Source organism: Theropithecus gelada, chromosome 11, assembly GCF_003255815.1.
Source record: "Theropithecus gelada isolate Dixy chromosome 11, Tgel_1.0, whole genome shotgun sequence".
In the NCBI taxonomy this organism is placed as follows: Eukaryota; Metazoa; Chordata; class Mammalia; order Primates; family Cercopithecidae; genus Theropithecus; species Theropithecus gelada.
In genome coordinates, this window is record NC_037679.1 from 13,117,164 (window position 1) to 13,131,471 (window position 14,308).

A 14,308-nucleotide genomic window follows, 5' to 3' on the forward strand; every position below is an offset into this window, starting at 1 on the left:
CCTCTGCCACGTTTGTTCCGGGAACTGCCGCCTTGCTCCCTTGCCTGTATTTCTCTGCGTGGTTCGCTTTCACCTTGGTCTGGTGCTCTCTTCCCTCCTCTGGCTCTCTCTCTAGCTTCGTGGTTGCTTTTTCTACCAGGTCGGTGCTGGCTCAGGCCCCAATGAACTTGTTTAAAAAAAAAACAAAAAAAAAAACAAATACCCCCTGGTTATCTCTTGCCAGAGTGAACACCCCCAGATAAGCGAGACCCAATGAAAATAAAATTTAAAAAAAAAAAAAAAAAAAAAAAAAAAAAAAACCACCTTGGGTGTAATTGCTGGTTTGGGTTGCAGCACTTAATTCTGTTTATTCTCACCAATGTGCATACTTAACGGAGAGATATTGATATTAAAGGGCAGGGGGGAATTAATTTTACTTTTATAGTCATCCATTAAGAGCAGAAGATGATCTGAGTCTCCTTTAAAGGGACTCAAAAAGGGGGGAAGGGAAAGAGAAAGAAAGGGAGGGGGAAGGGAGAAATATGACTGAAGGCGAACAAAGATCTTTGCCTGAAGAAACAATGTAACACTAGACAGAACTATAAAGTCTGGGAATGTAAGAACGCAGGACTCTCTCAGCTTCCCCCATTTGAATTCTGTCCCCTGCACTTCCTGCTGAAATTCTGACCCTGACTACGCAGTGGTATTCCAGGAAGAATTCATGCAATTATTCGGATAATTGTAGGGGGTGAGAGAGAGAAAGCATTTCTCTTTTATTGTCTGACCCTCTCTGATGTCTGTGCAGAGGAGGAGGGGCCAGGGGTGTAGAGGAAAAGGAGATGGTAGGGTCTCCCGATATCACCCTAAGCCCCACAAAATGGCTACTCCTAAATCAAGGAGACCCTAGGCAGGAGCTTATAGATTTTGGAACATACTCAAGAACGCACAAGGGATCGAGTTTGAATGCCCCTGATCTGGTTTCATTTTCCAGGATATTTTTACTTTGTCAGCATAGACATGCCTCCTGTAGTATTGTAATCATTACAAGTAAGGGGATAATAGATAATTATAGGGGTGTCAATAATATTATTTTATAGCCACACAAGATATGATTAGAGTTAATGTCGGAGGCTCTGCTGGACCCTGGGAGGCAGCAAGAGACAAGATGGAGAGGCCCTAATAGTCTTTCTCTATCTCATTTTTACATATGCGTTAATCTCTATAAATCCCTAGTTCTCTACATCTCCTCCTCAGATGTCTTTAGGGAAAACTCTAAGATTTTAGGGGCTGAAAGCCAGAGAAGGGTGAATCACAATTGGGTACTTGAAGTCTGCTCCCTTCCCCATAGTTTCAGGAGCCGTGGGATCTGCTTTCCCCATGCCCCCACAGCCTGAGGCTTTGCTCTCAGTCCCAGGCCACTAGGATCACAGAGACTTTGCAGGTGGGGCCAATGTGAGGAAGACAGAGTCTTATCCAAACCAATTTCATTATCATCCCCAAGTGGGCACCGGTCCCAAAGAGAAGCCTCTTTTGATCCTAAATTGGCCTTCCCCCTTACCCCCAGGAACACCTGGGTGGGGCAAAAGTCAGGCTGGGGCTGTGAAGGTCAGTTCAGAGTAGGGATGCAGGAAGGACTGAAAATATTTTTGTTGTTGTTGTTTCCGGGATTTGAGACCAGAAGGGACCAGAAGGCTGGGAGAGAGAGAAAGAGATCAATGAAGTGCCTGAGAACAAGGCAAGAGAGAACTCAGGGAAGCTATGAAACCAGCCGGCAAGGGTAAAAGAAATGAGTGAAAGAAAGGGGGCAGGAAGAACAGGAGGAGAAAAAGAAGAAAGGAAGGAAACGAAAAAGAAAAGACAGAAAAAGACGAAGAAAAAGACAGAAGGAGGGAAATGAAAATAAGAAAGACGAGAGAAAAAGATTGAAAGATAAAAAGAGGCGGGAGGGAGGCAGAAGCAAGGGTCGGCGATTGCTTTGCCTCGCCCGGCCGCCTGCAGCAGTCTGGGTGGGCGGGGGCGCCATGACAAAGTGAAGGTCAAGTTAGCATCGTACCTTATAAGGAAGGCGCCGGTCCTCCATTTCAGCCTTTTCTCTGCCAGGACGCGGCCGTGGCATTTCTGGTCTTGTAAACATCGGACTCTTTGGGGCCTTAAAAAAAATAAAGACGCCCCTCCTTCCTTTATTGGGGGTGAGCCGGCCGGGGAAAGCGGCGGACAGGGAAATCAACTAATGAAGACTTTGGGAAACTTTTCTCTCTTTTTCTCTCTCTGGCTCCGCTCCTCGCCAGCTGGGAACCCTTCCCTCCCTCCTTCCTCCTCCTCCCCTCCCCCGCCTCTCTTTTTCTCTGTATCTCCCGGTCTTCTGTATCTCTCGCCGCTGTCTGTAACTCTGGGCTCCCTCTCTCCACTCCCCACTCCCCTACTGCAGGCTTCTAAATCCGTTCCATTCCACTGCGAAGCGGAGCAGGACCTAAGAATTGGAGAGAAAATTAAACGTCATAAAGAAAAGTTCATTTACATCTTAAATGTCTGAATGTTACGGTTTCCTTCAGAAAACAAGGCGGTACACTCGGTAAGGAGGAGAAGTGAGGCAGCAGGGGTGGGGAGGGCTGGTGCTGTAGGAGACTGTTTTATTTACTCCTCAGATCCAGAGGCGGAAAGAAAGGGAGAGAAGCAGGAAAATGCAACAGAAGCGTTTTACCCGGGCAGCTAGCAAAGAAAGAGGCTGTAGTCGGTGGGACTGGAAGCAAAGCGCGTAAGGACCCGGTGCGGGGGCAGCGATCCCCGAGCGCTGAGCGGGCTGCGCGGAGGCCTGGGGTGAGGAGAAACAAATATATTGGATATTTGTTGGTCTAGGGGAGGGGTGACGCAAGAATGGAGGGAGACAGGGAGACCGGGAGCGTAAGGCGGCGCCGCAGCCGGCCGGCGAGACCGAAAGAGCCCCGGATCCGCCGCGGCAGCCTTTGGCGGTGGGCAGTGGGCTTAGCTCGAAGGCTCAGGGAGGAAGGATCCTGAACTGAGATTCTTGATCCTTTTCCTCCAGGGTAGCGCTGGGGATGAACAGAGAGAAAGAAGGAAAGAAAATTAATTGGTGTGGGGATATCTGCGGAGGACTTACCTTTTTCCTGGACCTCACAGCTCGTTTTCGCCTCCTCTGGGCTCATTTTAAGGTCTGATCATTGCTTTTTAAATTGAAATTCTAATGGCAAGGGAAGGGAAAGATGCACAGAAAACAATGATGGGGAATTCTGGGTCAATCTGATGCTCCAAAAGCCTCTAATTGTTGTCACCTCCACCCTCCTTAACTGGAAAAATGGCCTCTGGGATCTGCCCCCACCCCTCACTTTACCTTTCTGATTGAGAGCACCTCCCGGATATTAGGAACCTGAGGATCTAAGTCCCGGGTGGGAGACGCCAAGAGCAGGGGTATTGGTTGGTGGAGCTCCAAGGCCTCAGTGCCTGGTGCTCTCTTACCCCGTGTTCTCATCATAAAAAACAAAGGGGGAGGATTTGATTATTTCTGGTGATGTTAAATGATCCTGGCTTTCAAAGCAACTCTGACCCCAAGATCTAAAGTGATAAGTGTCTCTGCCATAGATGTTTAATCTGGGCAAAGTGTCACTTATGTTACAAAATGCCTGGGCTCAAGGGGCTGGAGGGGTAGCCAGGAAGACCCAGGGAGGAAACAGCAGGCTCTCTTTGGCAGTATCTAGAGTTCCGTGGATAGTATTTTAAACAGTTGAAATGGACTGGGGAAGCCCTTTCTTATGTCCCCTCGGTCTGGGAAGGGGAGCCCCAGTTAGTGAGGTGGTTTATGAGCTGGACGCTTCCCCCTAGTGTGGGAAAGATAGAGATAGCCAGACTTCACCCTGCAAAAATGTGCTTCATGTCTGTGACATAAAATTGGCAGGCACTTTGGAGATTTAGGGACTTGCAGAGAATGGGGCCGTGTCAGACAACCTGGTGAAGGCAGAGGCTGAGGTGTGATTCAGGGTGGGTGGGGGAATCTGAGGGAGTAAGCCTGGGAAGGTATCACCCAAAACCATTTCCTCAGAGAAGCCAAATACACACAATGCAGTCTAATATTGAAAAACACCAGATGATCTGCTTGGAAGGGACATAAACAGGCCAAGCAGATGCAAGTTAATAAAACCCGAAAAAGCCCAGGCAGGAACACTTAAAATGCCCCAGAAACAAAGCATACCATGACAAATTCTCACCCAACACACAAGTACACGCACCGGAATGTTCCCAGACACAGAGAAAAAGAGACTTCCCTACCTTGGGCCTCCACTCGTGAACACTCAGGCGTACCTGCCCAGCTTCAAGAGCATACACAAATGTGTGCACTCTCATAAACTGACCCAAAGAAACCCCTGGGGCCTGGGGGCAGGCACCGGCTGCACAAACACCCCACAGAGCCAGCCCCATGTCTCCTGAGCCTCGCTAATGCACGATCCATACCCGGAGATAAAAGTCTAGACAATAGACGGCTGTTTATGACAACGAGGCTCTCCAAGTTTGGGGCCAGGCGATAAATCTCTGGCGAATCTTCCTGTAACTCAACTTCTGACTGTAGTGAGGAGAAAGCCACTGAGCCCGCAGAGAGGAAAGCAACAAAATGGGGGAGACTTGTAAATCCTGAGCAGAAGGCACCTTCCCTGCTGGGGCAAGGAGGCATAGGCCACCACACTCACCCCACACAGCAGTCCTCACTGTGGAAGCTTTCGGATCAAGCTTCAGAGCACAGGCAAGTCAGAGTTCCCCACTGCCTGCCTAGGCTTCCAGGTTCCGGAAATCAGGGCCGAATGTGCAGGCAGAAGGCAGGGCCTGGAGGCTGGAACAGATCCCAAACAAACGATTCTTGCTGGGGGCAAAAGATCTTTTTTTGTTTTTGTTTTTGGTGACTGGAATCTTTTTGCTTTGTGTCACCTGAATTTTTTCACCCCATGCCTTCCCACCTCTCTCTTTTTTTCCTTTTCCTTTTTGGATTGATTAGCTGTTTGTTTCCTTTTGCATTTTCGACCCAGGCATCTGATCGCTAATAAAGAGTCACTGAAGTTGATCTCATAAAAATGCCACGAGCTCACTTTGATCAGGAGGACTAGGTCCGAGCCTTAAAGTAGGAGCTAAAGCCAGAGAATCAGGGCCCCAGTCAACCCGCCTCAGCTCTGCGGTGAGGCAGATCTGGGTGGCCCAACAGGGCAATCCTGCCCAGAAAAGGTATTTTCTGTGCCACTACAACTGGCTTAGGAAACTAAAGCCCAATAGCAGCGGCTCCATTTCCAGACTGCTTTTAAGACATTTCCTTCATTTTGGAACATTTGGTGAGGGGGCCAGTGAAACCGGCTCGTAAAATAGGGCTTTTTATGGGAAGAAATAGGGTCGGGTTGCTACCCTCCTGGGACAATCTCTCCACAGAGGAAGCTGGGTGGGGCCTGTGGGGGCAAAGGAGTTGTCCTTCTCCCTCCCCACTACCTCCTCCATAGGTCCCAGGAACCTCTGAGCAGCATCCACCAGCTTAGGTGGCCTGACTTGGGGACTCAGGCTTGGGGCAATGGCCAAGTCTGAGAAGAGGTAGAAGCCAGGAACTAGCAGTCCCAGGATCTTGCTCCCTGGCTGGGGCTGGGGTGTCCCGGGTGCAAGATAAACCACTGACCTGAAAATCCCAAAGCATACTAAAGGGATTATTGCAGGCAGTGATATTACTGTAAGGGAGAGAAATATAGGCAAGAAGGTGAAAGCCAATTTCTAATGAAGGCTCCTTGCTGGCCCAGCCTGTGAACAAATGAGGTTGTCCATGCGTGGGACTCTCTCTGCTTATCTTTTTATTGACTCCACACAGGCTGAATTTATAATCCAAGCCCATTGGAGCACATGTGGCCCCATTTCTCCTTTCAGCATTTTCCTCCCCAGTTCATGGTCTGTGGGATGGGCTCCTTTCCCTACCACGATCTGCTCTCTAGAACCCAGAGCAGTGGGAGGAGGTAGACAAGCTAACAGGAGGCCCTAACTCTGTGTGCGGGAGTTTGCTCTGGGAGCTGCCCAGGGCAGAATTTAGGAGACACTGTCCCCTTCTGAAGCTGCCCCTGTTGTCCATGTGTGGGAGGGAAGGGTGCTGGAGTCTGCCTTTGCTTTGGTCAGGCTACCGGGATAGCTGCCCAGACCGCAGCCGCCTGCTAGCGGCCAGGCTGGCTGGTGGCGCTAACTGAGGACACCAAGAGCCAGTGGGGAGGGCCGGATGGCCCTGCTGCAGAGAATTTCAGATGAAGGCCAGGACTCAAAGAAGATGGAGAGGCCACAGTCGTCCACCAGATAAGGTACAAATAAGCCACCTGGAGCCCACAGTCGTCCACCAGATAAGGTACAAATAAGCCACCTGGAGCGGGCTTGACAAGGAAGGGGTTGGGGGCCGGGGATGGGTCCTGTGTGGGGAGGCATTGATGCTCTGGCCAGAATCCACAGGCTGAGAGGGTGCAGCCTGGGACAAGCATCTCAGCTGAAGCTTCCAGGTAGCCTGGACCCAGGGCTGGGCAGGGAGGCTACTCCAGACCATGGGCATTTTTGCCAGTAAATGCCTGGCTGACCTCAGTGGCCAGGGCCTTCCTTCCTTGACCCTAGCAGCAACTGACAGTTGCTAGGGATTTTTTGATTTGTTGAAAAACTAAGCCATACCAACACTAGAGAACATTTTAAACTTCATGCCTTACTTTTAAGAGGAGGAATATTACTTTCCAGAAGTCTCTGTTGGGAAACCCCAGCGTTTCCTAGACATCAACTCTTTGATATTCTTTCTTGCCTTTCTTTTTTGTTTCAAGGAAATAGGGCCGCCAGCAGCACCTTGTTGCCGCCTGGCTCACTTTTATGGTGGCCCGGGAATAAACTTTGGTGGTCAAATTCAAGTGCTCAGGCCAGCAGCTGTCTCCTCACAGGAAGCAGCCCCTACCCCCACCTCAGCCCTGGCTGTGCTGAATCTGCCTTGGGGGACTGGGCCCCACATCACCCTGGAGGGCCAGGAGGGGGAAGGAAGCAGAGCCTTGGGTGGAAGTGGAGAAAGTGGGAGCTGCGACTTGAGCCCTCATCCACACTTCTGCAAGGATAGGAGTACCTCTTGCTTCCCTCTTGCTGGTTCCTATCACTGTTTGGGGAGCGTATTGCCTTCAATAAACTTGAGTTTAATGAGGTCAGTGTGAACCCCATTAAAAGCCACAGTCCATAGTTCCCCACTATTATAATTAAAAATGCTGGCCCCAGCTCACCCTATAAAAAGGGCTAGAGGAAAAAGGAAACACAACAGAGAAGCCTCACACTTCAGCAAAGCCCCAATCTAGTTATTCTTTGCTTCGGTTTAAGATCTGACCAGAACTAAAGAAGCAGCGCCCAGCATTGAGTGGGTAGGGAGGCACCTGAGACCTATCCCTGAGTATTCCAGAACCGCCCTGAGATTGGGACCCATGATGGAGGCAGACTCCACCCAGGTGTCACTCTAAATGCTGAGCAAGTTTGAGGAGGCAGGAGCGCTGAGGAGGAATGGATTTTAGGGTTTACATATGGAGACAAGCTACGATTTTTTGTGTCCTCCCTATCTGGTTTGGGAGCTGCAGCACTTCATCATGTTTCATCAAGACAAATCCAATCTAATTTCTTTAAGTGGAAACTAATTTTAACTAAGGGTTATGGGTGTAAAGAGAGTTTGGGCTATTTTTTGTTTTCCCTGAGTGTGCATTGGGCTGAGCCCTTGGGGGCTTCAGTTCTTCCCCTCCTTCCCAAACAAATCGTGCCCTGGCAGCTCCTCTTTGGACCCAAGGTTGCTTTCAGCTCATGCTGGTTGCTTTTGGCCCCTTGGACCCAGTCCAGAACCTCTCAATAAAGTGATTTTCAGATGTCCAGATGTGTCCTGTGGTGCTCAAAGGGATGGAAGGCAAGGGGTTGGGGATGCAGAATCACTGAGCCTACTGCTTGGGCTACAGCTACCCAGGAGGCTGACAGACTTGGAGGAGGGCAGGGCAGGACTGAGAAATAGGAAGGAGGCACTAAGATCTGGTCACAGCCCCAGGGACAGAGGCTGGGGGCTTTGACTAGGGAGTGGCCCCTGGGTCTCCCCTGATGCTACAGCATCCACTGCTCCTTTCTGCTGTCTGGCTAGTCTCTTCTGGAGACCCATACCTGGCCCCACTCCCACCTTACAGTCCCCAAAATCATCCAAGGATAAGAACCCCAAACCTAGTCCCCCCACTATATTCTATCTGGACCCCTACACTAGGCTTCTTTTCAGCCCACTAGCTGAGGCTGAGCCACTAAGCCAAAGGGCCCTGACATAGAAGATACATGGCTCTCATTCCAATCCTTTTCTTTGGGGTTTGGGATTTGAAAATCCACAGTGGATGTAGCTTTCTTCACATTGATTGACAATAAAGGCAGGCATGAAATATTCACCCAGGGCCACTCTCTCATACTAAATATTTAACACAACATTAGAGAAGGTTTTTCCCAGACTTCGCCAGGCACCGGCTGGGCGGCTGGCGCACTGCTCACCACTCGTTTATGACTAATCTGACTCCCTAGCCAGCGGCAGCACAGCAAGCCAGACAAAGTTGGGACACTGGCTTGCAGCTGGGCTGCCTCACCTTTGGGAAACTTCAGATACTCTTCCGGGAGTCTCTCTAAGGACTCCGGAAAGGTAGTCTTGACACCCAGCTCTGGCCAGGAAAACAGTGGACATCTTCAAACTCTTGTGAGCAGGCAGTGACTCTGCGGGTTGGAAGGGTAAGAGTCCCTGAGATTTAAGGGAAAGGATTCACTTCTCTGGGGAAATCAGGCAGTGGGGAAAGAAGTCCTCACTCCCACCCTTCTGGTGCTGATCACAGAGAGAAGGCAAGACCTCCATACGTGAGAGACCTCCTCCTTCCCCCAATCCTGGGGGAGAAAAAGAGCAGCAGCTAGAAAAAAATACAATTACCCCCTCCCAGCCACCACTCTCGCCCGTCCCACCGCCCACCCCACCCCAAGCCTCTCTCTCCTCCTTTGCTCGTGCTGTGATATGGAGAGAAGGGGAGTGACGAGAGAAAAACGAATACAAATCTGCAATTGATTTTCATAATGTTTCTGCGGTGTTTGCAAACCAATCGCCTGAACGTCCCCGATCTTACCTAAGAGAGAACCCCTCCTACGTCTGCGAAGTGCTCCGAACTGATATATGACAATATCTACTTTGGATCACGTGCTCAGGGAGAGAGACTAAGACGGATAACGCGTCATCTCGCCTTCCCAAATTTTCCCCCCTCGCTAGACCGGGTCCAAAACCTCCATCCGGAGCCGGCAGGAGAGGAGAACGATGTTTAACTCGGTCAACCTGGGCAACTTCTGCTCGCCGTCGCGCAAGGAGAGGGGCGCAGATTTCGGCGAGCGAGGGAGCTGCGCCTCCAACCTCTATCTGCCCAGTTGCACTTACTACATGCCCGAGTTCTCCACGGTCTCCTCCTTCCTGCCCCAGGCCCCCTCTCGTCAGATCTCCTATCCCTACTCGGCCCAAGTGCCCCCGGTCCGGGAGGTCTCCTACGGCCTGGAGCCAACCGGCAAGTGGCACCATCGGAACAGCTACTCCTCCTGCTATGCTGCTGCCGACGAGCTTATGCACCGGGAGTGCCTGCCTCCTTCCACCGTCACCGAGATCCTCATGAAAAACGAAGGCTCCTACGGCGGCCACCACCACCCCAGCGCCCCGCACGCAGCCCCCGCCGGCTTCTACTCCTCAGTCAACAAGAACAGCGTCCTGCCTCAAGCCTTCGACCGTTTCTTCGACAACGCCTACTGCGGTGGCGGCGACGCTCCCGCCGAGCCCCCCTGCTCCGGCAAGGGCGAGGCCAAGGGGGAGCCCGAGGCGCCCCCGGCCTCGGGACTGGGGTCCCGGGCTGAGACGGGTACCGAGGCGGAGGCTGAGGAGGAGAACACAAATCCCAGCTCGTCCGGTTCAGCCCACTCCGCGGCCAAGGAGCCGGCCAAAGGAGCCGCCCCCAGTAGGTAGCAGCGGCCGGGGAACGGGCGGGCAGCGAGGGAGGGAGCGAGAGAGGGAGGGCGGGAGAAGGGGGGAGGCAAGGGGAGCGGGGACGGCCTCGTGTTTTGGGTCAGTCCGATTTTATGTGGAGTTTTATAAGCATTCAAAGGATTTTATTATAACCTACAAAGCCCTCTCTCCCAACGACTCGACTTTTTACGATGGAGAAGGGGTGGGGAGGGAGGGAAAAGGGCTCTTTGGAAAAGCCGGGTGAACCCCCCTCCCCCGTTATCTCCCTCGGTCTGTGAAATTTTTAAAAGCGCCACCATTGCGGGCGATATTAACTTTGATCGTGAACTTAGAAGAGCATTTAAGGAAGGATGGGGAGCCAGGCTGCCGAGGAGTGGGAAGGAGGGGAGGGGTGGAGGGGGAGAAAGGGGAGGGCGAGGGAAAGACAGGGAGAGATCCAGAGAGGGGGAGAGGTGGGGGAGAGGAGCAATGGAGCAGAACCTGAGACCGGAGAGGCAAGCCAGGGCCGCTATGATCCTTTTTAAAACTAGTTTTGAAAATGTTCAAACTATGTGTTCGCGGGTCCTCCAGCAGAAACCCAAGCAACTCTGGGGTCAGCGGCGACAGGGGAATGGGGCGAGGCGGCGCAGGACTCCACTGCGCTCCAGGCGGGGGTCTGGGCGTTTCTCCTGGGTCCGCGGCCTCGGAGCTGGCCTAGAACTGCGATGTGGAAGGCGCGGCCCCGCGGGCGTCCCGGGGCGCCAGGGCCCCGGAAGCGGCTCTCTGGTGTCCCGGTGCCTGCTGGCCGGCTTCCTCCCCGCCTCCCCACTGCTCTCGCCAGATCTCACTGCTTCGCGCCTGTTCTCAGCTTTCCCCCCAGATTTCTTGAGGGGGGGGGTGGCTGGGCTTTCCGAACCACTGGGAGGGCGGCGCAGGAAGGGCCCGAGGGCCGAGGGGGAGCAGACAGGGGGCCCGAGGGCACGCACGTGTCCCCGGAGGGCTTTCCTTGTGTCCCAAACCCTGTCAGCCGTGGCTCTCGCCTGAGGACTGGGGACGAGATCGCGCAGTGGCCGGGGGTCGGGACCCGCTAGACCTGGCAGGGGGTCGAGGCTTGCCCGGGCGCTGCAACTGCAAGACAGCCAGCCGCCTGGCGGGAGGGCTGCCTGCGGTGGGCTAGGAGAAGGGCCGCTGAGCGCTCAGCGGGCTGGGGTCGCCAGGGTCTCACGTGTCTCTCTCCCCCCTCTCCTCGCACTTGCCCCCTCCCCTCCCTCCAGACGCCCCCCGCACCCGCAAGAAGCGCTGCCCTTATTCGAAATTCCAGATCCGGGAACTGGAGCGAGAGTTTTTCTTCAACGTATATATCAACAAAGAGAAGCGGCTGCAGCTGTCCCGGATGCTGAACCTGACGGACCGACAAGTGAAAATTTGGTTTCAGAACAGAAGGATGAAAGAAAAAAAACTGAGCAGAGACCGGCTGCAGTATTTCTCGGGAAACCCGCTGCTGTAACCTGCAGACCGGGCCCTTTTGGGGGCGGGGGGAGGGGAAATTTATTTTATTTTATTTTTATTTTTTATTTTCTAACTCGTCTTCTTTCCGCGGGTGGAAAACTGGACTGTGGCCAGGGGTGGCCCCCACCGCTGTGGCCGGCACTCCGTTCCGGAACCTCCTGGACCCTCCATCTGACTCTCGCTGTGGGACGGGGACCGGGCCTGAAAAGGGGGTGAAGGGAAGTGTCTGATGCACGGCGAGTGAACACCGTTGGCGCCGAGGCCAAGACTTTTATTTAAAAGAAAACACACCTCGGCGACAATGTCTTGCTGCTGCTCGGATTGGGTGGGGGAGGGGCGACAGTAGTGAGCGCCTGAGCCGAACAATCCACGAACTAAAAGCCTTCCCTTGCCCAAGTGAAAAGATCCGCTAAGACAGCATGTCTGCCAGCGGAAACTTCTTGGGCTCCCCCTCTACCCCGCCCCACCTAGCCCCACTACTTTAGGGGGCAGCTAAATGTGATCCTGCTTTGCTGTGAAATTTCTGTACCGTCGACCTGGTGTTAGGTGTGCAAAGTCCGTGTCCTACCTCCGTCTTCGCCAAGGCCCCGCCCGAGCCTAGTTGTTCTCCCCGTGAATGTGTAGAACCTTCCTTTGAAATTTCTTAATCGGTGCATTGAGGTTTCCAAACCTTTTTCCAAGCAGTGCCCCCACTTCATGGATTTATCTATAGTCTATGCAGTCGTTACCTCTTTTTTTTTTTTTTTTAAGAAAAAAGAACATTGGGGTGGTGGAGGCAGTAGGGAGATGGGATTGGGCGCCTCCCGCTTGCTGGGGCCTGGATTTTTGTAAATAAATTTCTTTCCACCTGGAGGGGAAGGGGGGAACGCCCCCAGTGAGATTCAAATCACCCATCTCTCCTCCTATGCGTGAGTGCGTGTGTACATGGGCACTCCCCACCCTGCTCCCTTCCCAGAGGGATTGCTGTGAAAATTTTTTTGGTGGCAAATAAAGATAAATTTCATTCTGTTCAATATTATGATTTTATTTGACCCTTTTATTAACCCCTCTCCTCTTAAAATCCTCCATGCTCCCATGGCGGCGGCGGAGGAGGAGGAGGCAGGAGGGCAAAGCCCAGCCGGTGAGGACAGGCAAGCAGAGGTGAGATAGGCCGGTGCTGGCCGGCCTGGAGCTGCTCTCCGCTGGCAGGGCCAAGAGTATGGCCGTAGTTTCCTCACATTCTCAAGCTGAGGACATTCCATAGCTACTCTGAAGCTCTCCTTTCTCACGTGCAGCTCGAGCTGTGTCCAAACGCCCAGCAACGGCTTTCTGTTTAAGTACACGTTTGTTGTGGAGTTAATTGTAACCATCATCGAATTTAAATTTATAGGAATTTTTTTGGCTCCACCGCCCTTCTGCCAGATGTCTCCGTCTGTCGCAGTTAAATGTGTAGTGTGAAGGGTAGAGCTTTCTCTCTCTCTCTCTCTCTCCCTCTCTCTCTCTCTCTATGAGAAGTCTGTATTGGAATTTTTACACACTGTTTTTAAGGAAGGAGGGGACAGAAGGAGAAACCAGCCCCCTCCCTCTCCTCTCCACAGCTCCTGGGGGTGGGAAGGTGGGGACTGGCTGCTTTCCCTCTGGCACAAATGGCCAGGCTCTTCCAGACACAACAAGACGCCTGTACTGGGGCCACCCTGAGGTTTACACATTGGGTGTCCCACAGTAGAAAGCCCCAGAGATTTGTTTTGTAGGGGTTGGCACTGGGGATGGAGATGACCTGTGGGGACAGTCACTATACCCATCTATATTTGCTGCAGGTTTCTTCTGTATAAAGATAATCATGGTCCTTGCAGTGCTTTCAGTGAGGGCACTCCGTTGGTCTCTGTTTCAAATTCATTATTTGGGAGCAGAGATTCAGGACCACTTATCTCATCTTTCCCCTCTCTTTCTGTCTTTGTATAATTCAAAGAAAATGTTTTTGTCAATACAATTCTGTTGGATGAAAGGAAGAAGCATCATGACTATCAAATCTAGGGTCTGTCATTTTTGATGGTAAGAATCCCTGCAGTTTAGGTATCTAAATTTCAAATTTGTAAACGTGGGTCGGGTTGTGAGACAGGATTTGCAAACTAGGGTGTATATGCAGCCCACAATTCCCTCATGTGCCCACACAAAAACGTTTTATTTAACTCGGTGTGCCTATGGGTGCACATAAGAAGGAATATTATTTGTATGCTTTTGTCTGTTGTATGGAGTAAACCTGACCACATGCACATCTAGAGCTTGTGTCTCTGTGGTGTGTAACCACTGGCAGTGTTTGTTGAGTGTGGACAGGAATGCAACTGAGGGGCCTCTGTACGTTTGTGTGTGTGTGTGTGTGTGTGTGTGTGTGAGACACTTCTCCAGGTATGATGTTTATCCACTAGCCACATTAGGAAATATTAGCCTGCTGGTCATGTTTCCTGTAAAATTAGGCTAGAGGAAACTCTATAAGATGAACCTATTTATAAAACAAAATATTAGCCTCCAAATGCCTGATTTTGGAGAAAAATATTTAAAACCCACAGGTACCACTTTCTCTGCAATGTGCAGCCCAGAAATGTCCTCCGCTCCAAAAGAGAGTTCTGCTGGATGAGAGGAGAAGGTCACCATGAAAGAAAAACAAAGGCTTCTGTGACCCAAGCCAGGAATCTGCCAGTCCTTGGTGACCCTCTAAAAAGGAGGAAAAAGGGTTTTTTGGCCCCCAAACAAACCCACCTTCGGTCTCCCAAGGTGTCCAACCCCCCTTGCAGGTCAGGGGCACTCTGGGCTCAACCTCTTGGGGTAATCCTCTCCAGC

At 51.9% G+C, this 14,308-nt stretch overlaps 1 protein-coding gene across 2 annotated transcripts; it reads left to right on the forward strand.

The window, feature by feature from the left end:
• The first annotated feature begins 9,199 nt into the window (after positions 1–9,199).
• HOXC11 (homeobox C11) lies at positions 9,200–12,504 on the forward strand. Of its 2 annotated transcripts, none has more exons than XM_025403124.1 (2): positions 9,200–9,995; positions 11,257–12,504. In XM_025403124.1, exons 1-2 carry the CDS (start codon positions 9,314–9,316, stop codon positions 11,487–11,489), a joined length of 915 nt encoding a protein of 304 aa, XP_025258909.1. In that variant the 5' UTR covers positions 9,200–9,313; the 3' UTR covers positions 11,490–12,504. The 2 variants fall into 2 exon arrangements, with proteins under 2 accessions (XP_025258909.1, XP_025258908.1); XM_025403123.1 differs by having other exon boundaries at positions 9,206–9,999; positions 11,257–12,496.
• The last annotated feature ends 1,804 nt before the right edge of the window (positions 12,505–14,308 follow it).